At 35.4% G+C, this 27826-nt stretch overlaps 1 protein-coding gene across 1 annotated transcript; it reads right to left on the reverse strand.

Moving 5' to 3' along the window:
* Positions 1 to 801: 801 nt before the first annotated feature.
* On the reverse strand, positions 802 to 27822 carry LOC111784119 (secoisolariciresinol dehydrogenase-like). The gene is made up of 3 exons (XM_023664949.1): positions 27736 to 27822; positions 1508 to 1823; positions 802 to 1395 (listed from the first exon to the last, which is right to left on the reverse strand). Exons 1-3 carry the CDS (start codon positions 27768 to 27770, stop codon positions 1369 to 1371), a joined length of 378 nt encoding a protein of 125 aa, XP_023520717.1. The 5' UTR covers positions 27771 to 27822; the 3' UTR covers positions 802 to 1368.
* Between the last annotated feature and the right edge of the window lie 4 nt (positions 27823 to 27826).

Genomic DNA, 27826 nt, shown 5'->3' on the forward strand with positions numbered 1-27826 from the left:
ATGAGTAAATGAAAGGTTGTGAGTGACTGGTTCATCTTTTGTAACAGTTACTAACAGCAATGTCGCCCACCAAATGATCGACTTTTGACAGTGACCATTCAGTTCACGTACAAATCCACCCGTGATTGAAGTTAGGGGTGTACATCCAATCCGACAACCCGAACTAATCCAACTCAAAAATTGTAAGGGTTGGGTTGGGTTGTTTTTTCTGAACCCGAAGTGATTCGGTTCGATTTTCGGTTCATAGGATAAAAATCCTAAAAGTTTGAGCTTGAAAAAAAATTAGGTATTTAATCCCGCTACGGCTGGAGTATTACAAATTCTCCATTCTTTAACAAATTTTGGCCATGAAAGTTTCTTATTCTTGATTTTCACGGTTGGACATCCTCTTGTCCCTTTTCCTTACTTAAGTTACTACGTTGTTCGGCGTTAACTATACTGAACCGCGATTATGGGTGTCCACTCACGAACATCCTTTTGTGGATGGTGAAGTCTACCAAAACTTACCGTTCTCTTGGGAACACTTCCTCGAATTTCATGTCCAATAACGTGTTTTTAATTCTTGGGATGCTTCTAGAGCTACCCACCTTTTTTAGTGACATTTCATCTTATCAAAGGTTTAAAGGTCATTATGAGGGCATTGTCGTCCATTAGGGCGTGATTACAATCTCATAGTTTTATAGGCTCCAACCCAAGTGAGCATATCAATTAATATAGCATTACGCCGTACCTTCTACGTAACGAGGAAACCTAGGCTATCTCAAGTTAGAAATTGAGACCAGAACCAAATTAGAAATTAAGTAGCTAAAAATTAAATCACATTATTAGAATTCACATTCTTATAATAATGTTAAACATGAGAATATTTCTCAATAGCTCAATTGAGACACACCATAAAAATAAAATTATGAACATAATTCATGATCAAGTTTAGGAAAGAACTTGAAGTCTGAAACAAGTAGTTCTTCGTTTCAACTTTATTATTGGTAGGACAAAGACCTTGGTTTGCTGAAGTGAAGCCTCCATCAACACATGTCTACTCACAAATCTCGACGCATCACTTGCTAAATACAAAGCAGCTTCAGCTATATTTTCTGCCTTTAAAATATCTCCACATTTGAAATGCGAATAAACATTAGGAAACTCATCGCCATCTTCAAGCTTAAACAGGTCCCTAGTCATCTGCGTGGGCACTACATGGGGCGACACACAATTAACTCTTATCCCATATTGTCCTAAATCAACCGATTGCATTTTTCATCAACCCCAACAAGCCATGCTTTGAGCTCGTGTACGCATATGGCCCAATCCCACCAATGATCGAGCAACCACTTGCCATCATGATTATGCTACCTTGACAAGCTGGAATCATTGCCCTTGCTGCATGCTTGGTACCTAAAAACACCCAAGTAAGTTGACATTGAGTACATTGAAAAACACCCAAGTAAGTTGACATTGAGTACATTGAAAAACACCCAAGTAAGTTGACATTGAGTACATTGAGTACCTTTTGAAAGTCTATAATTCTTTTCGAGAATGTTGAATTTGAGGTTCCAGAAATGCCTGCATTGTTCAACATGATGTCTAACTTTCCGTACTTGGAAATGGCTGTGGTAACTGTATTTTCGATGATATTCTCTTTCGTTACGTCGCAGTGGATGAATGAAGATGACGAAGAACAAAGATGGCGGGAAAGAGAGTGACCGACATAGTCTAGGATGTCTGCAAGCATCACTTTGGCTCCATGCTTAAAGAAGAGTTTTGCTGTGGACTCCCCAATTCCGCTGGGCGCACCTGTGATTACTGCCACTTTGCCTTCTAGCCTAGTAGTGCACCAAAGAGTGAAGTGGTCGTAGAAAATTTAAGTGACCAATTAAAATTAAGCATGTTAAGAATTTTTTTAAAACAAATATTAAAATTAAAATTCTAATTTTTATTAGAATTTTCTCACTTTTGGCCACTCTCCTACGAAATGAAACCTTTTACATTTGAATATATAACTTTTTCGATCATAAATTAACTATGCTTCGAAGTTTAAACTTTCTTATTTTTCCAATGGTTAGCTACCTTAATTATATCTTTAATTAAGAAATTAGAGATTTAAATATCTCAATATCCACTTATTTATTGTTGAGTTAGAATGAAATGAAAATGATTTTTTTTCTCTTATCATGCCACATGCTTGAGATTCGAATCACGATTTGTATGAGTTATATGATGATACATGATGTTATTTCCTTAATATGACGTTATGTTCCATATTAAGTTAAGATGCATGTTGTGAATGCCAGATTGCATTATGTAGGTAATTTGGCCTATGATACAACCTCTACAAAATATTATTTATGATATTAAGATCGAAAGTTAATGCACATATATTACTAATATTAATATAAGGATGCAACCAGGGTTGTGTCATAAATACGTTTTAAAGACGAGAAACCATAAAGACCTCATGCATTTTTGTATGTACATAAGCATAAGGATACTTTCCCTTTTATGATGACGAGTATGGACGTGTACGCTATGATGATGATGGTGATCATGTCGAGTATGACTCTCCGGGGTCTGCTGACCTCCAGACGTCGCTATGGACAACTAGTTCAACTATGATGGGTTTAGGGGGGTGCGAACCACCTGGAGTTTCACATTCGCACGTGTGGGTCGTGTGTAGGGAAATACTGCACATCCAATTTCGTCTGGACTGGAGGTCACCCCTAGGATGTTTTAATGATAAGTCCCTAGAGCATTATTGCATGTGTTTTCATCTTTTCACGGCCCCTGTAGTGGGGTTAGCTACCGAGTATTCTTTGAAATATTCAAACGTGTGCTACATCATTCTTCAAGTAAAGGCAAGGTGTCCCTATACGGTTGACGGTAGCATCGCAAATCAGAGACCATGACATATGCATATGAGATAACATATTTAATTTCCTAGAATTAGGTTAGAATGGGTAGTTATGCATTTCATGTTTTAAATTTATTTCATTTTTGAATTATGTGTTGAACATGTAAGACCACGATGGTGTTTTCAATGATGAAGTATGTTTACGTTTGAAATTATTTAAATGAGAATGTTTTAAGAGTTATATTCCGAATATGAGCTTAGATTAAGATGATAGTAGCGGCTTTAGGTAGCTGAAATCTAGGGTCTTGCATTTGAAGTCTTTCTCAACCATCATAACCTCATGATCACTCTTAGTCAGTGTGGTCTCGGTTCATTCATGTACCCGTTCTTTACTCAAGCATCACATGCCCACTTATATTATAATAGTCAAATGGGAAAAAATTATTCGATTAGTTGCCTTTGATCGGCTTGCCCTGTTCTACCCTTTTGAATCGTTTTAGAACCATTTGTAATGCAATTAGTGCCAAAAAGATAAGCATAACCACTATTTAAGTTACAGCCGCTGTTCGTGGTTGAGCATTAGAGATAGTTCGAACTCAGTCCATAGATCTTGGAAAATTTTCACCTAGGGTTGCAAGATTGCGATGTGTTGGAGCTGCCATCGACGTAGTACACCTTGTTGCGAGAATTCTTAATTCATGAGTTGTTGGGAGGGATCTTTATTTATTCTAATAACAAACCGTTGAAACGAAGTTTTTTAGTCCTCTACTCTACCAACTGAGAGATACCAGCTTAGCTTTCAATTTTCCTTTGACCATCAAATGAAATGTTGTAAACCTACATGTCTAATTGATTTCTTGAGGTGGATTATTCAAGAATCAAAGTCGAGTTACTTTATAAAAAGAAGATATCAATATTTGGTCTTAAAGGAGATCTTCTATAATTTCGCATGTGATTGGTTATTTCTTGGTTTCATCCCGTCATTAATAAATTGATTATTTTAAGATAATAGGTTTATCGTACAATGAAATACCACATGAGTGGATACACATGTGCTGAAGTTCTTTCTTTCCTTTCTGGAGTTCACGGCTGATTGTTTGATAACTTGTTGCGTGCCTTTCTAGATGCTAAACCCTGAGGGATGTAGTTACATAAAGCACTCTAGATGCTAGCCAAGAGCGGAGGTTTTCAATGCCTTGCCTACAAGCTATGTTTTTTTTAATGCAAGTTTGCCAGCACACGGATAAGATAGACCCATAGGGTAAACCAAAATATGATAAAAAGAATGAGAATAAAGCGTAGATCTCTGATTTACACATAGTTTAATGCATCAAAGAGTTTAGTTTGTCAACGCCTTAAAAGAACCTTCCTTCCTTTCTTTGTTCGTTAGAATTCATTCCTCACTACTCTAAAGGTACGTGTACATAAGCCTGACATCCCCATTAAATATGGTCCCAATTGGCTTATAAGACATATTTCACTGTAGCTAGTCGAACCCAATATGAACTAAACTCATTTTACAATGCATTATTGCATATTTACCGTACAAACTCAATGATCAATTAGACCTTTGATTAATTAACATCTCTTTTTTTACCTCCTCCATTTTTGTTGCTTTAAGGGATAAGGGAGGTCAAATTCTATTAGGTTAGTGAATTTATTTCACTGTAATGCAATTAGTGAAAAAAAAAAAACAATTTAATATTATTAGCATTATTTTGAATTAATCTAGGAATGACATATCCTTTAAGCCTAATTTTATGAATGGACGAAATAAGAAACTGGACCACGTGAAGTTGAACCTAGGAGCAAAGCAAGCTTAGGAGAACTAGGTTGAGTTTGTACCGATACAATTAATCTATTCTAGAGAAAGTAAAGTACATTAAATTTTTACAACGATTACGATAATAATTTAGAATAAAGTAATATACCGGAGACAAATTGGAAAAGAGGTGATAGGAAATCAAAAAAGAAATAATTTGTCATAAAGACAAATTTGAAAAGAAGAAATGATATAGGGAAAGAAGAAGGGGAGAACATGTCAAGATAAATTTTCGGATTTTTTTTTTTTTTTTTTTTTTTTTTTTTTTTTTTTTTTTTTTTTTTTTTTNTTATTCAGTCTTCTTTTGTAGATGGAGATTATTAACACCGTGGTTGAGAATCAAAAAATGAATCATTGATCATAGATTGTACCTGCTTCTACTACCATAGTGGGAGAGAAGAGATTGAAGGGACTGATGCCGCCTCTTGAAGAAGTTTTTGGAAATCAGTAAGTTGTCTCGGCTATGCGTAGCCTAGATTTTGAATTGAGAAACTAGGTGGTTTCAATTTAGATCAATCTTAAAGGTGGCCGATAACCAAACCTTCACTACTTTGATATCTGCGTGGGTTCAAGTGTATTTATTCCACCATTTGATTTTGATTATCTTGAAGACCTGTTTTATCTAATCTTTCGTTTCTTTTATCTTGAAATGAATTCAGGAATTTGAAAATATATCATAGTCAATGGGAATGGAGTTTTGAAGATATTTTGATGGAAGTAATGAAATGATTCTTGTATTGGAACGGGAAAGATATCTTTGGCAGATCCAAAGATATTCGACCACTTGATAAACTAAAATGGATAATTGATTTTGTAAGCATTGTGGCAAAATTGAATGCGGCTCGTAGTTTTGATACTAAATGACATTGAACTATGTCATCTCATAATCTTTATAGGAGAACGAATGAGGAACACAGGGTTTTGAAAAGGTTTTCTCCGTGTTTGGATCTTGATTCCAATACATCGAATTCATGACTTTGAAAATTTTTATTTTGAGTATCCGATTTTTGAAGGATCATCGCAACTCGGAATATGAGTAATTTTAACAGAGTTGATGTCGACCAAGATGAATTCATAGAACCTTCAGGTCTTATGGAGGTCTTCCAAGACATAGAAGAATCCCGTGGATATGCTTTTTTGACGACCTTACTGATTTTTGGATCGTCATATTCTGGTTCTACTAGAGCTTCTGGTACTGATACAAATTTTTTAACGTAAGTCCTAATTTCAGGAACTGGAGAAAATTGAACGGGAACAACCCCGTCCTAGTAGGTTGAGGGGACAAAAGGTCCCTTTGAAGTGGAAGAGACAGTAGTTCTCGATGGAGTAACGGTAGATGGTCATGTTGAAGAAGCAGAAGGCTTCGTCGAAGTGATAACCTCCGATTGTTTTTTAGCAAGTTTTGCTTTAGATCTGGTCACCAAACGAGCATCCATAGTATAGCTATCTACTGTCAATGGATGGGGAGTGAGAAGCAATAGGTTTCTTCCATTTTTCAACTATATTTTCTCTAGTCATCAATGAAGGAGAGTGGTTGGAGAGAGTGTTTTTTTAGGAGAGTGTTTTTTTTAGAGTAGGAACAGTCATTGAAAGGTAATCCTCCAAAGGATTTTTTATCCCTTTAGGCAAAATTTGAAAACAGAAGCAAGATAAAATTGCTTGCCTCCTTTAGATACAAGATTCTTCCCCTCATTTTCTAAAACAAATTTGGATGTTTTGAAAACCATTTTGATAACAAAGTTTTTGTTAATTAAATCACTTTGAAATTTAGGTATTTCTTTACTCTTGAGTAATTTTTTTAAGTAGAGTTCCATATCCCCGAATGAAAGCGGACAATGGATTCTTTCTTGTCAAAGGACTGTTTCAGATTCCTCCATATCCTATATCGGATGTGTCGGTCTCCACTATTAAACTAGCCTTTGGATTTATCAGAGATAGACACAGAATTGATTTGACAAGGGATTTGATGTTTTGGACTGTTTTGGTGTGTTCTTCAGTCTACGGTTTTTTATTTTTTTGAGCCTTTCAAAGAGTAGTTTGCAAATGGGTCTGATATTTTGAAACAAACAGACACATAATTGAGACATCCAAAAATTTTTGAAGTTGAGTTTTATCAAATTTAAGGCAAACGCAATTGATCTTTGAATTGGTTTAATTAGACCCAAATGAATTTCAAATCAAATAAAATCGAGTATGGTTATCTGAAAATGGTCACCTTCAAAATTTATCTAAAAAGAAAACCATCGAGTTTCTCAATTTAAAGTCTAGGCATGCTACAAGCATTAGCCCAGACAACTTCAGAATCTGATTTTCAAATCTTCAAGAGGCTGCATCAGTCGGTTCAACATTTTCTCCCTGTATACTAGTAGAAGAAGATATAATCTATGATCTCAATGATCCATTTTTGGATTCTCAACCACCGTGTTAATAATCGCCATCTACAAAAGACTAATAGTCGTTAAACTATTTGAAAAAAAAAATCCGAAAATTTATCTTGACATGTTCTCTCCTTGTCTTCTCTTCCTATATCATTTCTTCATCTCAAATTTGTCTTTTATGACAAATTATTTCCTTTATATGATTTCTATCACCTTTTTTCCAATTTGTCTCTGGACCAATTTCATCTCCATGTGAATTATTTATTACCTCTTATATATTACTTATTCTAAATTATTATGGTAATCGTTGTAAAAATCTAATGTCTTTTACTTTCTCTAGAATAGATTACTTGTATTTGTGCCAGAATAGATTACTTGTATTATGTGAAAAACCTAAAGGATATCAAGAATATCCAACATCAAAACAATTACTCAAATAAGATTTTATCCACGATTGCTACACAACTTGAGAGCATCGAAGGAAAAATCTCGAAGAAATCTGGTACTCAGCAAGAAAACGTGAGCAATTCTGTACCAAAGATCGATGAGTCAATACCAATACTCAGACCGGCAAATCTTGATATGTTTACAAGAAGAGTTTCAAAAGAAGAGGCTGTAATAGCCAAAATAGAAGAAAAATTGGATAAAATTTTAAATCCAAAGGTAACAAGTTTGGAACCATCTATCAATGTCGTCAACAATTACGACGTGATCAAAGAATCTGAAGATGAGATTGTAAATGAGGTAGAGGAACCTCTGAACAATCAAACAAAACAATACCAGTAATCAAAGAAACTAGTATCCTCAACCGTCTTTTCTGGATATTCAATTTGAAGAAAAGATGCTACAAACTCAAGTCCACTATGATAACCTAGCAATCTATGAATGGAGCGTCGATGGACTATCCGACTATCTAATAATGAATGTTGTCAATGAGATGATGATGGCCGCAGGCGCATATAAATTGCAAGGCCATAAATCCGACCATCAGATAGCCCATGTCCTAGTAACAGGATTCATCGGGCAACTCAAAGACTGGTGGGACAAATATCTTTATGAAGCAACTCCCCAACAGATATTAAACCACTAGGTTATTAGACCAACTACTCAAATCATTAAAGAAGAAGGTCCATCAACCAGGACCGAGGTACAACGTGAAAGGATAGAAGACACTGTCAACAACTTATCTATACCCTCATAGAATTTTTCGTAGATGACCCTCTGAAGTACCAGAAGAGATCCGCTAAAATACTCATGAACCTAGAGTACCCAACCATAGGTGATTTTAGTTGGTACAAAGACATGTACTTTAGCAAAGTCTTCATTAGGACAGACAGTTCGTTGGAATTTTGGAAAGAAAATTTCATCAATGTGTTGAACACAACTCTCTGTGGGAAACACTCGCACTCTTTATTAACACCAATCGAGAAAGAGAATACAAGACATTCGGTAGAATACTAATACTTTTTATTGTTTTTGGATTTCTTGGATGAATAACCTAGGTAGGGTGGAGGGGTATTTATACTACAGCCTACGCAATCTAACCTAACAAATCCAAATCTAGACCTAACATCCTAAAATATATAGATCTCTCTCTAACCTAACAAATCTGAATCTATTTCTAAAATATATAGATCTCTTTCTCCTAAAATCTATAGGTATCTTTCCTAACATCCCTACTAAAATAAATATACAATGGGCTCATACAATTATTGGGCTTGACTCTATTGGGCTAGAATGATATTTCAACACTCCCCCTTAGCACTAGTCCTCATTCGCTGCACCATGTTGAGCTGACAGCGAAAACTCTCATGTTTGCCAGTATTCAGCCCTTTTGTAAACAAATTTGCCACTTAGTCATCTGTCTTGATCTGCTGCATCTCGATTTCTTCCTTCAAGACTTTCTCTCTAATAAAATGGTAGTGTACCTCCACATGCTTTGTTCTAGCATAAAACACCGAATTTTTTGCTAGGCGAATTGCAGATTGATTGTTGCAATAAAGTGGTATTGGATACTCAATTTTCTGGTGTCAATCTTCCATCAAAAGTTTTAACCATGTATTTTCCTGAGCTACCCTAGCTGCTGCTCTGTACTCTGCTTCTTCAGTTGACAATGATATTGTTGGTTGTCTTTTGTTACACCAAAAAATTGTTCTCGAACGGAGCTTGAACACATACCCAGTGATTGATCTTCAGGTATCGTGGTCTCCTGCATAGTCGACATCAGTATATCCAGCTAGCTTCTAGTCTTCGCTTCTTTTGTATAAACGATCGTAATTGATTGTACCTTTGACATATCTCAAGGTCTGTTGAGACGTATCCAAATGAGTCTTCTTTGAATTTTGCATATATTGATCAATGACTCCAACTTCATTTTCGATTTTCTTCGGTTGGTCTATGTAGAACTGTCAGTTTAACTCTCCATGCAAGAAAGCATTATTCATATCCATCTGCCATAATTTCCAATCTTTATTTATCGTAAGTACTGGAGGAACTTGTACGATAATGATCTTTGTCGCTGGACTAAACGTTTCATCATAGTCTAGTCCATATTCTTGAGAGAACCCTGAATCTAAAGTCTGAGCTTTGTATCTCACGATTGATCCATCCGGGGTACACATTATTTCGTAAGCCCACTTGCAAGAGATGAGTTTGGTATCTCTTGGTCTTGGCACTAATTCCCAAGTTTGATTTTGTTCCACTATAATTTCTTTCTCCTTCGCTTTCTGCCAAGCTAAGTTTTGTGATGCTTCTGCATATGTCTTCGGCTCATTAACTTCGTCTTCTACTGCGTTGGCATACTCTGGATTTGCCTTTAAGATTATTTCTGAATGTTTGAGTTGTTGAGGTGTCATTTCATTTTCACTAGGCTCGCTTGGTTAAGTCACTTCTTGATCACCAACACTAGTGTCACTTGAATCTTCAGGCACAGCAGCAGTTAAGCAAATGTGTACAATTTGCTCCCCCGTCTTTTGTGGAAGAATCTCTTCAGTTTGCTCCCCTATGTTCTGTAGAAGAATTTCTTTAATTTGCTCCCCCGTGTTCTGTTGAAGAATTTCTTCAATTTTCTCAAGGCCTGGTAATACTTCTTCTCTGAGGGCCACCCCTCTTCCATTGCACCGCTTTGATCATCAATCATGTGGTTTAAGCATCCTTAATCAATGATCCAGTCATCCTAGTAATCGATATGCTCTTCCATCATTGCCATGAGTGCTAGCTCATCTTCTACTATTGGACATAGTACCTCTACATCTCATTCATCCTCTATCTTCTTTTTGGATATTGCCACATTGCTTTCAACCGACTTTTTCCTGGACCAACAATCTCTAGACATGTGGCCCTTTTCCCCGCAATTATAGCAAATACCTTCAAATCTCTTTCCTTGGAAACTCTTGTTGTCGTTCTTCTGAGCTCTCTCAGGTTATGAAGTTCCTTGGTGGCTTCTTCTTTTGTCACCATTGTATCCACGACGGCCTATTATTGCTCCAACTTTCACTTGTGTAGAGTGCTTCTTCTTTACCCTTCAATGTGATGTCTCCCATTTGTTTAGCCGTGGCTTCTTGGCTGGCTAACAAATTTTCGAACTCTACAAGTGATGGTTGAATAGGCCATCCTTGTACAACAGTAATGAAGCTTCGATATTTCGATCGCAATCCATGGATTATAATCCTCTTCATTTGAGATTCTACAATGGCGGACTTCGGGTCTAGTTCACTAATCTCCTGACAAATCGACTTGACCTTGTGGAAGTACTGAGCAATCGTCATGTCCCGTTGTGAAATTGACAACAACTCATTCTCCAGAAGTTGTAGCCTTGTATCGTTCTTCTTTTAGAACAACACCACGAACGTGTCCCATGCTTCTTTCGGTGTCTTGTCGTCCCAAATATGTTCTAACATCTCTTCTTCGATTGTGGTCTTCAAGGCAAACATTGTTTTGCCTGCTTTAATTCTCCATTTGGGTAAGGTGCCGTTAGAATCCTCCTCGGGCGGCGTAGTTTCACACCCGCCAACGATCTCCCAAAGAAGCTGTCCTTCTAAATAAAACATCATGCATGTTGCCCACGTGTTGTAGTTGTTGTTGTTGAGTTTCTTGATTCCTCCAACGATTTGGAAATCACCCATCGTGTTGGCCATACCTCAGTAATACCAAACAAGCTCTTTCGACATAAGACTTGCAGAGTCACAGACTACTCACGACACAAAAGAAATTCACTCACTACTAATCTCAAGAAATCGTTTCTGATGTGGAAGATCAGATAGAATTGCAACCACAGAGCATACTAAGAATTCCAAGAGATCAGATAACCTGCGCTAACCTTGCTCTAATACCATTTATTGAACACAACTCTCTGTGAGAAACACTCGCACTCTTTATTAACACCAATCGAGAAGAGAATACAAGACACTCGGTAGAATACTACTACTTTTTATTGTTTTTGGATTTCTTGGATGAATAACCTAGGTAGGGTGGACGGGTATTTATACTACATCCTATGCCATTTAGACTTAACCAATCTAAATCTAGACCTAACAAATCTGAATCTTTTCCTAAAATATCTAGATCTCTTTCTCCTAAAATCTATAGGTATCTTTCCTAAAATCTCTAGCTATCTTTCCTAAAATCTCTAGCTAACTTTCCTAAAATCTCTACTAAAATAAATATATAATGGGCTCGTACAATTATTGGGTTTGACTCTATTGGGCTAATGATGATATTTCAACACAATGGACTACCAAAACACTTGTCAAGAAGAATCAAAGACGGTCTTAAGACGAAGTATAATGGAACAATTCCATGGCAAACTTTGTCATATGGATCCATAGCCTCCTTCATCATAGAAGAAGGGCTCAAACTTTGCAATGAGTCAAAAGATTCAAAACAATCTCAATTCTTTGGTATCAAACAGAAAAGAGCTTGGAAGATTCTGTGATCAATATGGATGCTGGGGAGTAGAAGCTCCCTCGACCTCTAGGAGAAAGAGCATCAAAATGTATCCAAGATCATATAGATCGTGCAGGCCCAAAGAAAAATATCGGAGTAAACCCGTGCAATCTCAAAAGCCAATATATTCAAAGAAAAGGTATGCCTCTACAAAAACCAACAAAGGCAAAAGAAAGCAAACTTGCTTTAAATGTCGGGAAGAAGAACACTATGCCAATAAGTGTATGCTCAAAGGAAAGATCAATGAATTAGATATTGATCAAGAGCTGAAAGATCAACTACTAACCGATTCAGAACAATCAAGCGAGGGAGAAATCCTCGAACTACATGAAGAATCTGATTCATATTCAAGCACAGAGTACGAATCAGAACAAGAAAGAAAAAGAACATGCGAAGGATGCATAAATGTCCTTACAAAGGATCAAGAGATTCTACTCGAGCGTGTAAAGAAGGTCCTAGATTCAGAAATTCAACAAAAAAAACCAAAAAAATTGCTCAAAGACTTAGAGACACAAGGATGATTTCTAAGCCACCAGAAAGGAAAGAAAGAAATCTCTACCGGCTCCAATTAGTTCTCCAAATGTTTGAAAAACCTAGAGAACTAACTAATTAAGACTGTGAAAGAGAGATAAATAATCTCAAACAAGAAGTCCATGCATTAAGACCTGAAACAATGTTAAAATCTTATATGCTTTACCAAGAAATTCTCAAACTTCAGGAAAGGCCGCCCGAACAAAGGAAAACGATGCAACCGAACTTGGACGAGGATGATTTTCAAAGCTCTTTTGTTGGAGCCAACACCACTTCTCAATATAAAAAATGGTATGCTCTCATTATCCTAAAAGTTTATGATTTCAAAATAATGTTAAAGGCTCTCATAGATACAGGAGCCGATCAAAATTGCATTTAAGAAGATATACAAAATATTTTGCAAAAACAACGAAAGGTCTTAGAGGTGCGAACAACAATAGACTCAAAATTAATTACAAATTATCAAAAGTTCATATTTGTAATGACGAAATTTGCTTTGTAAATTCCTTCATTCTAGCAAAGGACTTATGACAAGAATTAGCGGTACTCGTTCATTACTCAATTATACCCTTCGCAATAACTGAACAAGACTAGGATCAAAAGCCTTAGGAAAGAAGATAAAGTTTAATTTCCTTTCCCCGGTAAGGATCAATGAGATAAATAATCTTCAAAAGAATACAATCTTTTCGTCCATCAATGTTTTGAATTACAAAGAAAGGCAAATCTCTTATGTGAACGAAGAGATTTCATTCAAAAGAACAGAAGAACAGCTTCAAAGTAAAGTTCTTCAATCTAAAATCAAAATCATACAAAACCAAATAGAAAAAGAAATTTGTTCAAATATTCCTAACGCCTTTTAGACTAGGAAACAGCATATAATCAATCTTCCTTACATCAAAAATTTCGAGGAGAAAAATATTTCTACGAAGGCTCGACCTATTAAAATGAATAAAGAGTTACTACTCTTGAACTTCAAGATAGGTACAAAAATGTCGTTGATCAAAAAATTAAATTTGCGACAGTGAGCAGCGATAAGAAAGTTCTCTGTATCTTCATTTCCAATATTTGGATTTTCACCAAATTTGATTATGTTCTAGAGGAGATACACCTCATCACATCTAATGGCCATAATTCAAATTGGAGGTCAGTTGCTCGTTAATCTGAGATGATATTTTCGACGAAAAAAAACTCAAACTCCAAATCACGAAGATTCTAGAGGTTTCAACATCGGTTTAAACTCCCTCTATAAAGTCTAAAGTGAGGGCTTTCATTTGGAACAAGAATCAAGCTAAGTCGATCTCCCAATTGCAAGTTATAGTCGTCGAGTTTTTTGGGTTTTCTACTCTCTATTTTCTTCCAAATTCGAGAGGAATTGTCCAAAATTTCCTTAAATACTTGTTCCTACACCTTCTAAACAAGATTACCCACAAGTTTTATGAAGAAATCGAGTGTTGAAAGAGCCTCAAATACCAATTCCCAATCGTGGTTGTCATTGAAGAAGAAGCTTATAACTTGAAAAAATCAATTTGTGCCTACAAGCAAGTTCATTGAGTGATACCCATCTCATTCGGTTTCTACACTTTCAAGAAGCATTTCAATAGAAGACTACGAAGGCTAACAAGTCTCAGAGCGTACCCAATTGAAGAATGTCATTCTTTTGTACAAATTGGGGGTAAGGCTTGAATTCCCATCTGTAGTCCCTTTTTCTTAAAATTGAGCATTTCTTTAGCTTAAGAGGATCAATATGAGTAACTTTATTAAATAAATGAGAGCTAAAACGTGTTCGAACAAGCTGCCCAAGAAAATGAAAATTTGCTTTTTCTGGTGAGTTTCAAACTGAGGAGTAATTTTCAAAATTAAGGCCACATACTTAAAGACGTTCCCTTCAAGTGTTTCAAGTCAAGACTCAACTAAAGAGTCATTCTCCTTCACCTATCGATTTCTTCTAAACGATTCTTTTAGCTAGAGAGGAGTACAAGGATGAAATATCATGAAGAAATCAAGCCCTGATAACCTCTAGAATCGGTTGTCCAATAAGAAGTTCTCTAGTTTGAACTTTGGCAAGGAAACAATTTTTCGATGAACTTTGGAGGTGAATAACTCAGGCTAATCCATGAGAAGGTATGAAATAATTCTCTAGCTCTTCCCTATGACACCATCTTTCAGACGGGTTCTCAAGAAAAACTTTATGGTTCCAGAAACTAAAAACTCTCTAAGGATTCAGTCAAAGAAAATTTTAAGTAATTCGAATACCGGAAGCTCGAGAACGAAGGTCCCAAACTTCAACAATAAGATAAGTAGTCACCTTAGACTTTTCTTAAAAAATAATTGTAGGAATCGATTGAATTTCTGTATGAACCTTAAAATGAATATGAATTAAGTAAATACGAAAGAAAAATACCAAGAACCATGAATTAAGGCCCTAAATCGATCAATTTGCTCGAAATTCAAGTAACAATAAAATAACTCACTAAATGAACTCCGTTGCCTATTAATTAAGTCTTGTCTTTCAAATCATAGTATAAAATTCGAGGTATCAAACATCGAGTTATGACATCTCTCTCTTTTCCATCTTCCATGATACCAACCATTCGTTTTTTGGATTGTGATGGAAGGAGTTGGGTTTCTAGTTTTTATAGGATTTGTTTTTCTTAGATCTAGTTTTTATACATCATTCTTAATGTAGCCAACCCTTCACAATTTCATTGGTTAAATAAAATTTAACCAATAAACACATGAGGACAATATAATTCACAATGTTTGTCTAAAATAATGATTATGTTTTTATTGTGTAGTTCTTGTTTTTGCCCCAACTACCACCTCAACTCATATTATAAATTAAGCTAGGATGACAGAGTTCATATAAATTTTAGAGCTCAAGCCATTAAGCGTCCCGATGATACCAGAGCATCGATTTTTGTGAGGGAATAAGAGTTACTCAATCTTTAAAGAATGATAATGTTGAAAGCAGGAAGATGATGAGAGAAATTCAGAGGAATTTGGAGTATGTGATAGCTGAGCGAATAACCCTTGTGTTCCAGGTGGCAAGACGCGAGAAGCGCAGTAAGTCCGTTTGCAAGTTTGGGTGCTTAATCATACGAAAGATTCCGAAGAAAATTTTATCATCAACCTGACATCTTTATTAAAGACAAAATGAAGATTGATAACTTCTCAGCCACACACGGAAGGCTCGCATGTGAAATATCAGTTTTTGTCTTTGTAAATTATTAGTCTTTTAAATTATTAGTCTTTTAAATTATTAGTTTGCATTATGTCTTTTCTTACTTTTAGAAAACCGATCTCGCATGGGTCCTATCCTGATCTTATCACTTAGTTTACGTTTTTCAAATCAACTCTCAAGTCCGAAGTCTATAAAATGACTTCATCAATGTTAAATAGGAAATCGATCAGCCCATAGCTCTCTCTCTTGAAAATCAATTGAGAAATTCAAAAAAAGAATTATTATATTCTATCTATCTCTTATTTCTCATATCTCTTCTTATGAACGAATTTCTGAGAAAACTCAGAAAATCAAGTCATTTCAAATGTCCTAATTAAAGAAGAAGAAAATTCAAAGGAACACCGAAGAGGAGAAAATCTCACCATCTCAAATATTGTCAACCAAGAATATCATATTGGCAGAAGTGAAGATCAACTCCAAAATTGGACTATTCCAAAGGTAGATCCTAAAACAATCAAACAAATTTCAACCTTCAATTTTACTCCAAAATCATGCATCAAATTCTCACAAAAATAATCCAATTCATAGCAATACGGAATCTCTGAATCATTTTTCAAAATCTCTTGTACTCCAACAACGTGAAGAGTTTAATTATCTTCACGTCGGTCTTGTTCAAGTCGCTGTAAAACCATTCTTCAGACTTGGATTCGATATCCCAGTCCTTATCTCCCTACGAGATAAGAGATATGAAGACTTCTCAAATTCTTTACAGGGAATGGTTCAATCTAATTTAGAGAATGGACAAGTCTATTTCAATTGTAATCCAAATTTTACTTTGTCGCTCACGACCCGCACATATTATCAGCCCTTATGCTGGACTTACAGTAAAAAAATCTGAACATCAAGGCTAAAACTCATTCTTCAGTCGTCATATTCAGGGTTTATTATAAACTCATGAATACAAATATTTGTCCGAGATCATTAAGATCCTCACCAAAGGGATCAACCATGCTCATAGAGGCAAATATTGGAAAGTCTTCCGTGACTGTTCCAAAAACTCTCTATTGGGATCAAATAACCAGAAATACTCTCTGGAATAGAAGATGCAAATCTTCCAAAAAGAAAAGAATCTCAAAACCCAGTCCAAATCATCGAACATGATGACGGAAGCGTTGAAATAAAATTCAACTAAGAAGCTTCGTCAGATTCGAAAGTAAAAGAATTCCTGAATTATAGACCAAGTACTTCAGGAGTTTCGAGATCAACATATGACCGCTTAAAGGTAAAAGAGGTCAGTTATGATCAAAGAAAGGCATCAATCCACTACGAAGATGGCTCAAGATCTCCAACCCATACTGATATGGATACTCAATCCGTCTGCGAAAGTCAGCTAAATGTCATTAGAGCTGATTTCCAAATAGACAAGGAATCTCTAAAAATAGATTTTATGTCGGCTACCAACTCTTAAAAAAGAAATGCCTTCTTTCAAACCTACAAAGAAGCTGAGCGAAATGAATTAAAGGCTCAGTGGTATTCTCATATGGAAGCCATAGAAGAAAATATATCATTCTTCGAATGGTTTGAAGAAAATATTTTGCAGATATGCACCTTGACTCAGAGAAGCTAGAAGACTACCAGAAGAGGCGAGGTATATTCAAAACATCCTCCGTGGGAAGAAGTTGAATTTGACAACTACTCCGGAGAAAAGGTCAAAACTAGTCCTTTTAAAACGATTCCAAAAGGACTAGAAAAGGGTAATCTGACCATAAAGATATCAAGAATATCCAGTATCAAAACAATTATTCAAATAAGATTTTATCCACGATCGCTACTCAACTTGAGAATATCGAGGGAAACATCTCGAAGAACTCTAGTACTCAGCAAGAACAAGCAAGCAGCTCTGTACCAAAGATCGAGTCAATCCCAATACTCAGACCGGCAAATCTCGACATATTTACGAAAAGGATTTCAAAGGAAGAGGCTTCAATGGCCAAGATAGAAAAAAAATTGGATACGATTCTAAATCCTGGAATAACACCTCAAGATTCATCTGTCAATGTCGTTAACAATTACAACGAAATCCAGGAATCCGAAGATGAGATTGTAAATGAGTTAGAAGAACCTCTCTACAATCGAATTGAAATATTCTCTAGAAGAAGTCAAAATAGTACCAGTAATCAAAAAAACTGGTATCCTCAACCGTCTTTTCCGGATATTCAATTCGAAGAAAAGACGCTACAAACTCAAGCCCATTACGATGGTCTAGCAATCTATGAATGGAATATCAACGGATTGTCCGACTATCTGATAATGAATGTTGTCAATGAGATGATGATGGCCGCAGGCGCGTATAAATTACAGGGCCACAAATCCGACCATCAAATAGCTCAAGTCCTAGTAACTGGATTTACGGGGCAATTCAAAGACTTGTGGGACAAATATCTTGACAAATCAACTCGCCAACAGATATTAAACCACTATGTTATTATGCCAACTACTCAAATCATTAAAGAAGAAGGTCCATCAACCGGGACCGAGGTACAACATGAAAGTGTTAGGTTATGTAGCCTGCTGCTTATTTATAGCTTGGTCAACCGTTATATCCGGTAAAGCTATATTTGGTAAAGCTATATCCGGTAAAGCTATATATGGTAAATAGCTATATATAGTAGATGGTTAAATCGGGTAAAACTATATATAGTAAATAGCTATATATAGTAGATGGTTAAATCTGGTAAAACTATATATAGTAAATTGAACTATATATATATCCCGTCCGGTAGAGGTTTGAAAAAGTACTTTCTATTCTCTGTAATTCTCTCTTACTGTACATACGTGAAGTCATCAATAAAAACAAATCCTTTTAGCCAAAGTTCTCCTTGCACTTTTCTCTATCCTATTCTTTGTGTTCATCTAGATCGAGCGTGTGAGTTGTTGTGTGATCCTAACAGAAAGGGTAGAGGTTGCTGTCAACACCCAAGTCTATACCCTCATAGAATTCTTCGTAGGTGACCCCTTGAAATACCAGGTGAGATCCGCCGAAATACTCATGAATCTAGCTTAATTTACAATAGAAAATACTTAATTTACAAGTAGTAGACAAAATTGGCTCTTGTCCACGTGAAAGTAGTACATTGAAAAGGTAAGAAAAGAAATACTAGCATGACAACCTATAAAGAAAAGAAATACTAGCATGATATCCTATACATAAAAGAAAAAAAAAATAATGTATCTCATCAATTATATTGATGAAAAAGGAAATAAAGAAGAAGAAGGCAAATAATTTAAAGGAAAGATAAGTTAAAAGGATAAAGAAGACATATCCTTTCACAATTTGTTTTTTCAAGTAGTTTAACGACTATTCAGTCCATTGTAACTGCCAAATTTTCGCAAGGTGGTTGAGAATCCAAAAATGGATCATTGAGATCGTAGATTGTATCTTCTTCTTCTACTATAGAAGGAGAAGATGTTGAACCGACCGATGCGTCCTCTTGAAGAAGCTTTTGAAAATTAGCTTCTGAAGTTGTTTAGGCTAATGCAGCAAACAGCCTACACTTTAAATTAAACAACTCGGTAGTCTTCTTCTTGGATAAATCCTAAAGGTGGTCATTCTCAGATAACCCGACCTTTCCTACTTTTAAATTTGCGTGGGTATAAGTGTATTTATCACACCATTTGATTTTGATTACTTTGAAGACATGTTTTACTTGATCTTCAGTTTCCTTTCTTTGGAAATTCCAAGTTAGAATCAAAAGAATTTGAAAATATACGCTAAAAGCGCATAACCATGGAAAAAGAGTTTTGAAGATATTTTGAACGAAGTAATGGAACGATTCCTGTATTGGAACGGGAAATATATCTTTGACAGATCCAAAGATTTTCCACCATTTGATAAACTAAAATGGATAATGAATTTTGTGAGCATTCTGGCAGAATTGAATTAACCACGAGTGCTCGTAATTTTGATACCAAATGACATTGAACCATGCCATCTGATAATCTCTGTAGGAGAAAGAGTGAGGAACAAAAGGTTTTGAAAAAATCTTCTCCGTGTACGGATCTTGGTTCCAGTACGTCGGATTCACGACTGTAATTTTGAGTACGCGATTTTTGAAGGATCATCGCGACTCGGAATATGAGTAATGTCGACAGACTCGGTGTCGACCAAAATGAATTCATAAAACCTTCTGGTCTTATGAATGTCTTCCGGGATATAGAAAAATCTCGATGGATAGGCTTTTTTGACGACCTCGCTGATCTTTGGATCGTCGTATTCTGGTTCTACTAGAGCGTCTGGTAGGGATACAGATTTTTAAAAATAAGTTCTGATTTTAGGAACTGGAGAGAATCGAACGAGAACAACCGCGTCCGAGTAGGTTGAGGGGACAGAAGGTCCCTTGAAGTGGAAGAGACAGTAGGTCAAAATCTTATATGCTTGGTTGATATTGAGAAGTGGTGATGGCTCCCACGAATGAACTTTGAAAATCATCTTCGTCCAGGTTTGGTTGTGCCGTTTCCCTTTGTTCGGGCAGCCTTTTCTGAAGTTTGAGATTTTCTTGGCGAAGCATATAAGATTTTGACCTTTTTCAAATCTTAATGTCTGTACTGTCTCTTCCACTTCAAAAGGACCTTCTGTCCCCTCAACCTACTCGGACGCGGTTGTTCCCGTTCGATTCTCTCCCGTTCCTGAAATCAGGACTTATTTTCAAAAATTTGTATCCCTACCATAAGCTCTAGTAGAACCAGAATACGACGATCCAAAGATCAGCGAGGTCATAAAAAAAAAAAAAAAAAAAAAAAAAAAAAAAAAAAAAAAAAAAAAAAAAAAAAAAAAAAAAAAAAAAAAAAAAAAAAAAAAAANAAAAAAAAAAAAAAAAAAAAAAAAAAAAAAAAAAAAAAAAAAAAAAAAAAAAACTATCCATCGAAATTTTTCTATATCCCGGAAGACCTTCATAAGACCAGAAGGTTTTATGAATTCATTTTTGTCTACACCAAGTTTGTCGAGATTACTCATATTCCAAGTTGCGATAATCCTTCAAAAATCGCGTACTCAAAATTAAAAAATTTCAAAGTCATGAATCCGACGTACTGGAACCAAGATCCGTACACGGAGAAGATTTTTTCAGAACCTTTTGTTCCTCACTCTTTCTCCTACATAGATTATCAAATGACATAGTTCAATGTCATTTGGTATCAAAATTACGAGTCCTCATGTTTCATTCAATTCTGCCAGAATGCTCACAAAATTCATTATCCATTTTGGTTTATCAAATGGTGGAAAATCTTTGGATCTGTCAAATATATATTTCCCGTTCCAATGCAGGAATCGTTCCATTACTTCGTTCAAAATATCTTCAAAACTCTTTTTCCAAGGTTATGCGCTTCTTGCATATCTTTTCAAATTCTTTTTATTCTAACTTGGAATTCCAAAGAAAGGAAACTGAAGATCAAGTAAAAAATATTTCAAAGTAATCAAAATCAAATGGTAGTAAAACAGATTTCAAAGTAATCAAAATCAAATGGTGGGATAAATACACTTATACCCAGGCAGATTTAAAAGCAGTAAAGGTCGGGTTATCTAAGAATGACCACCTTTAAGATTTATCCAAGAAGAAGACCACCGAGTTTCTTAATTTCAAGTCTAGGCTGCTTGCTGCATTAGCCAAGACAACTTCAGAAGCTAATTTTCAAAAGCTTCTTCAAGATGTGGCATCGGTCGATTCAACATCTTCTCCTTCTATAGTAGAAGAAGATAAAATCTATGATCTCAATGATCCATTTTTGGATTCTCAACCACCTTGCAAAAATTTCACAGTTACAATGGACTCAATAGTCGTTCAACTACTTGAAAAGACAAATTGTGAAAGGATATGTCTTCTGACATATTCCTTATCCTTAACTTATCTTTCCTTTAATTATTTGCCTTTTTCTTCTTTATTTCCTTTTTCATCAATATAATTGATGAGTATTGAATACATTTTTTTTTTATTATTATTATGTATAGGATATCATGATAGTATTTCTTTTCTTTACGGGTTGTCATGAGTATTTCATTTCTCACCTTTTCGATGTACTACTTTCACGTGGACAAGAGCCAATTTTGTCTACTACTTGTAAATTAAGTATTCTCTATTGTAAATTAAGCTAGATTCATGAGTATTTCAGCGGATCTCACCTAGTATTTGAGGGGGTTACATACGAAGAATTCTATGAGGGTATAGACTTGGGTGTTGACAGCAGCCTCTACCTTTTCATGTTGTACCTCGGTCCCGGTTGATGGACCTTCTTTTTTAATGATTTGAGTAGTTGGCATAATAACATAGTGGTTTAATATCTGTTGGCGAGTTGATTTGTCAAGATATTTGTCCCACAAGTCTTTGAGTTGCCCCGTAAATCCAGTTACTAGGACTTGAGCTATTTGATGGTCGGATTTGTGGCCCTGTAATTTATACGCGCCTGCGGCCATCATCATCTCATTGACAACATTCATTATCAGATAGTCGGACAATCCGTTGATATTCCATTCATAGATTGCTAGACCATCGTAATGGGCTTGAGTTTGTAGCGTCTTTTCTTCGAATTGAATATCCGGAAAAGACGGTTGAGGATACCAGTTTTTCTGATTACTGGTATTATTTTGACTTCTTCTAGAGATTATTTCAATTCGATTGTAGAGAGGTTCTTCCAACTCATTTACAATCTCATCTTCGGATTCCTGGATTTCGTCGTAATTGTTAACGACATTGACAGATGAATCTTGAAGTGTTATTCCAGGATTTAGAATCCTATCCAATTTTTTTTCTATCTTGGCCATTGCAGCCTCTTCCTTTGAAACCCTTTTCGTAAATATGTCGAGATTTGCCGGTCTGAGTATTGGGATTGACTCGATCTTTGGTACAGAGCTGCTTGCTTGTTCTTGCTGAGTACTAGAGTTCTTCGAGATGTTTCCCTCGATATTCTCAAGTTGAGTAGCGATCGTGGATAAAATCTTATTTGAATAATTGTTTTGATGCTGGATATTCTTGATATCCTTTAGGGTCAGATTACCCTTTTCTAGTCCTTTTGGAATCGTTTTAAAAGGACTAGCTTTAACCTTTTCTCCGGAGTAGTTGTCAAATTCAACTTCTTCCCACGGAGGATGTTTTGAATATACCTCGCCTCTTCTAGTAGTCTTTCAGCTCCTCTGAGTCAAGGTGCATATCTGCAAAATATTTTCTTCAAACCATTCGAAGAATGGTATATTTTCTTCTATGGCTTCCATATGAGAAAACCGCTGAGCCTTCAATTCATTTCGCTCAGCTTCTTTGTAGGTTTGAAAGAAGGCATTTCTTATTGAAGAATTGGTAGCTGACATAAAATCTGTTTTTAAAGATTCATTGTCTATTTGGAAATCAGCTCTAATGACATTTAGCTGACTTTCGTAGACGGATTGAGTATCCATATCAGTATGTGTTGGAGATCTTGAGCCATCTTCGTAGTGGATTGATGGCCTCCTTTGATCATAATTGACCTCTTTTATCTTTAAGGGGTCATATGTTGATCTCGAAACTCCTAAAGTACTGTGTCTAGAATTTAGAAATTCTTTTACTTTTGAATCTGACGAAACTTCTTCGTTGAATTTTATTTCAACGCTTCTGTCGTCATGTTCAATGATTTGGACTTGGTTTTGAGATTCTTTTCTTTTTAGAAGATTTGTATCCTCTATTTTACAGAGAGTATTTCTGTTTATTTGATCCCAATAGAGAGTTTGTGGAATCGTCACTGAAGACTTTCCAATATTTGCCTTTATGAGCATGGTTGATCCCTTTGGTGAGGATCTTAATGCTCTCGGAGAAATATTTGTATTCATGAGTTTATAATAAACCCTGAATATGACGACTGAAGAATGAGTTTTAGCCTTGATGTTCATATTTTTTTACTGTAAGTCCAGCATAAGGGCTGATAATATGTGCGGGTCGTGAGCGACAAAGTAAAATTTGGATTACAATTGAAATAGACTGGTCCATTCTCTAAATTAGATTGAACCATTCCCTGTAAAGAATTTGAGAAGTCTTCATGTCTCTTATCTCGTAGGGAGATAAGGACTGGGATATCTAATCCAAGTCTGAAGAATGGTTTTACAGCGACTTGAACAAGACTGACGTGAAGATAATTAAACTCTTCATGATGTTGGAGTACAAGAGATTTTGAAAAAAGATTCAGAGATTCCCTATTGCTATGAATTGGGTTATTTATGTGAGAATTTGATACATGATTTTGGAGTAAAATTGAAGGGAATAGTCCAATTTTGGAGTTGATCTTCAATTCTGCCAATATGATATTCTTGGTTGACAATATTTGAGATGGTGAGATTTTCTCCTCTTCTGTGTTCCTTTGAATTTTCTTCTTCTTAAGTGGGACATTTGAAATGATTTGATTTTTTGAATTTTCTCAGAAATTGGTTCATAAGAAGAAGATATGAGAAATAAGAGATAGATAGAATATAATAATTCTTTTTTTGAATTTCTCAATTGATTTTCAAGAGAGAGAGCTATGGGCTGATCGATTTCCTATTTAACATTGATGAAGTCATTTTATAGACTTCGGACTTGAGAGTTGATTTGAAAAACGTAAACTAAGAGATAAGATCAAATCTAGCAGGATAGGACCCATGCGAGATCTGTTTTCTAAAAGTAAGAAAATACTTCATGCAAACTAATAATTTAAAAGACTAATAATTTACAAAGACAAAAACTGATCATTCACATGCAAGCCTTCCGTGTGTGGCTCACAAGTTATCAATCGTCATTTTGTCTTTAATAAAGATGTCAAGTTGATGATAAAATTTCTTCGGAATCTTTCGTATGACTAAGCACCCAAGCTTGCCAACGGACTTATTGCGCTTCCCGCGTCTTACTACCTAGAACACAAGGGCTATTCGCTCAGCTATCACATGCTCCAAATTCCTCAGAATTTCTCTCATCGTCTTCCTACTTTCAGCACTATCATTCTTTAAAGATTGAGTAACTCTTCTTCCCTCACAAAAATCGAGGCTCTGATACCATCGGATTTTTCTATATCCCGGAAGACCTTCATAAGACCAGAAGGTTTTATGAATTCATTTTGGTCGACACCAACTCTGTCGAGATTACTCATATTCCGAGTCGCGATGATCCTTCAAAAATCGAGTATTCACAATTAAAAATTTTCAAAGTCATGAATCCGACGTACTGGAACCAAGATCCGTATGAAGACTTTTTCAAAACTTTTTGTTACTCTTTCTCCTACCGAGATTATCAGATGGCATGGTTCAATGTCATTTGGTATCAAAATTACGAGAACTCGTTGTTCATTCAATTCTGCCAGAATGCTCACAAAATTCATTATCCATTTTGGTTTATCAAATGGTGGAAAATCTTTAGATCTGCCAAAGATATATTTCCCGTTTCAATACAGGAATCGTTCCATTAATTCGTTCAAAATATCTTCAAAACTCATTTTCCATTGACTATGCGTTTTAGCGTATATTTTCAAATTCCTTGGATGAATTTTCAAGTAAAGGAAACGGAAGATCAAGTAAAACATGTCTTCAAAGTAATCAAAATCAAATGGTGGGATTCTAACGTGTAATACTACGCAGATATCAAAGCAGTAAAGGTCTGGTTATTTGAGGATGACCACCTTCAGGATTTATCTAAGAAGAGTAGACCACCAAGTTTCTTAATTCAAAGTCTAAGTTGCTTGTTGCATTAGCCCAGACACTTCATAAGCTGATTTTCAAAAGCTTCTTCAATAGGCTGCATTGTTCAATTCAATATCTTCTCCTTCTATAGCAGAAGAGGATACAATCTACCATCTCAATGATCTATTTTTGGATTCTCAACACCTAAGGACTGAATAGTGTTAAACTACTTATAAAAAAAATAAAAAATAAAAAATAAAAATCCTGAAGGATATGTCTTCTAACATCATCCTTATCAACTTATCTTTCTTTTTAATTATTTGCCTTTTTCTTCTTTATTTCCTTTTTCATCAATATTGTACATTATTTTCTTTTTCTTTAATTTATAGGATATAATGCTAGTATTTCTTTTATTTATAGGTTGTCATTCTAGTATTTTTTTTCCTTACTTTTTTATGTACTACTTTCACGTGGACGAAAGCCCATCTTGAATGAGGGCTTTCTTTTGGAACAAGAATCAAGCTAAGTCGAGCTCCCAATTGCAAGTTATAGTCGTTGAGTTTTTTGGGTTTCCTACTCTCTAGTTTCTTCCAAATTCGAGAGGAATTGTCCAAAATTTCCTTTCATACTTGTTCTTATACCTTCTAAACAAGATTACTCACAAGTTTTATGAGATCGAGTGTTGAAAGCACCTCAAATACCAATTCCCAATCGTGGTCGTCATTGAAGAAGAAGCTTATAACTTGAAAAAATCAATTTGTGCCTACAAGCAAGTTCGTCGAGTGATACCCATCCCATTCGGTTTCTACACTTTCAAGAAGCATTTCAATAGAAGACTACAAAGGCTAACAAATCTCAGAGCTTACCCAATTGAAGAATGTCATTCTTTTGTACAAATTGGAGGTAAGGCTCAAATTCCCATCTATAGTCCATTTTTCTTAAAATTGAGCATTTCTTTAGCTTAAGAGGATCAACATGAGTAACTTTAATAAATAAATGAGAGCTAAAACATGTAGAACAACTATCCAAGAAAATGAAAATTTGCTTTTTCTGGTGAGTTGAAGACTGAGGAGTAATTTTCAAAATTAAGGCCACATACTTAAAGACGTTCTTCAAAAATGATTCTTTTAGCTAGAGAGGAGTACAAGGATGAAATATCATGAAGAAATCAAGCCTTGATAACCTCTAGAATCGGTTGTCCAATAAGAAGTTCTCTAGTTTGAACTTTGGCGAGGAAACAATTTTTCGACGAACTTTGGAGGTGAATAACTCAGGCTAATCCATGAGAAGGTATGAAAGAATTCTCTAGCTCTTCCCTATAACACCATCTTTGACGTAGGCAGTTCAACTGAACCGCCCATGTCAAGCCAAAACACGATCCTCCCTCGGATTTTCTCAATATTAACCTTCTTTCATACCGGTTCTCAAGAAAAACTTTATGGTTCCAGAAACTAAGCCCTCTAAGGATTCAGTCAAAGAAAATTTTAAGTAATTCGAATACTGAAAGCTCGAGAATGAAGGTCTCGAACTTCAACGATAAGAAAAATAGTCACCTTAGACTTTTCTTAAAAAATAATTGTAGGAATCGATTGGATTTCTGTATGAACCTTAAAATGAATATGAATTAAGTAAATACGAAAGAAAAATACCAAGAACCATGAATTAAGGCCCTAAATCGATCAATTTGCTCGAAATTCAAGTAACAATAAAATAACCCACTAAATGAACTCCGTTACCTATTAATTAAGTCTTGTCTTTCAAATCATAGTATAAAATTTGAGTATCAAACATCGAGTTATGATATCTCTCTTTTCCATCTTCCATGATACCAACCATTTGTTTTTGGATTGTGATGGAAGGAGTTGGGTTTCATTTTTTTATCTCATTGGTCCTTATTTCTGTTTTTATGGACAATATAATTCACAATGTTCGTCTAAAATAATGATTATGTTNTTCCACCAGCTACCACCTCAACTCATACACTCATTAACCTTAATTTAGTATACTTTTCAATCTCTCATTATTGTTCTTATAGTTTGATTAGATGTTCTAAAATCTCTTGTCTTCCCTATTTAACCACTAATCTTTTCTTAATTCCTTTTAAAATATTTATTTCTCTCTTCAAATCTAAATAAAAAACAATATTTTAGCCCAAATCTCTTAAAATTTAAGGAAAGATTCTTATTCTTATCCATATATCTAGTGGATTCTTAGGGTTTTAACAGTGAAATTCTTCCATGAAGCCTTAGGAAATATGATCTCGAGCGAGCTAATCGAGGATTTGTTTGATTAACTTAGTTTTTAAAAGCTATTTTTAAACCGTTAGAAAATTAATCGAACGGGCGTAGATATAATCGAATATAGAATTACCTTCTTGCAGCAGCAGGAAGCAAGGAGATGCCCATGGCTGCTCTTGTTGTTGTTCTTCTTCTTCTCTCTTTACTTTGTTGTTGTCTTTGAA

The sequence above is a fragment of the Cucurbita pepo genome, unplaced genomic scaffold (genome assembly GCF_002806865.2).
Source record: "Cucurbita pepo subsp. pepo cultivar mu-cu-16 unplaced genomic scaffold, ASM280686v2 Cp4.1_scaffold000154, whole genome shotgun sequence".
NCBI classification, from domain to species: domain Eukaryota; kingdom Viridiplantae; phylum Streptophyta; class Magnoliopsida; order Cucurbitales; family Cucurbitaceae; genus Cucurbita; species Cucurbita pepo.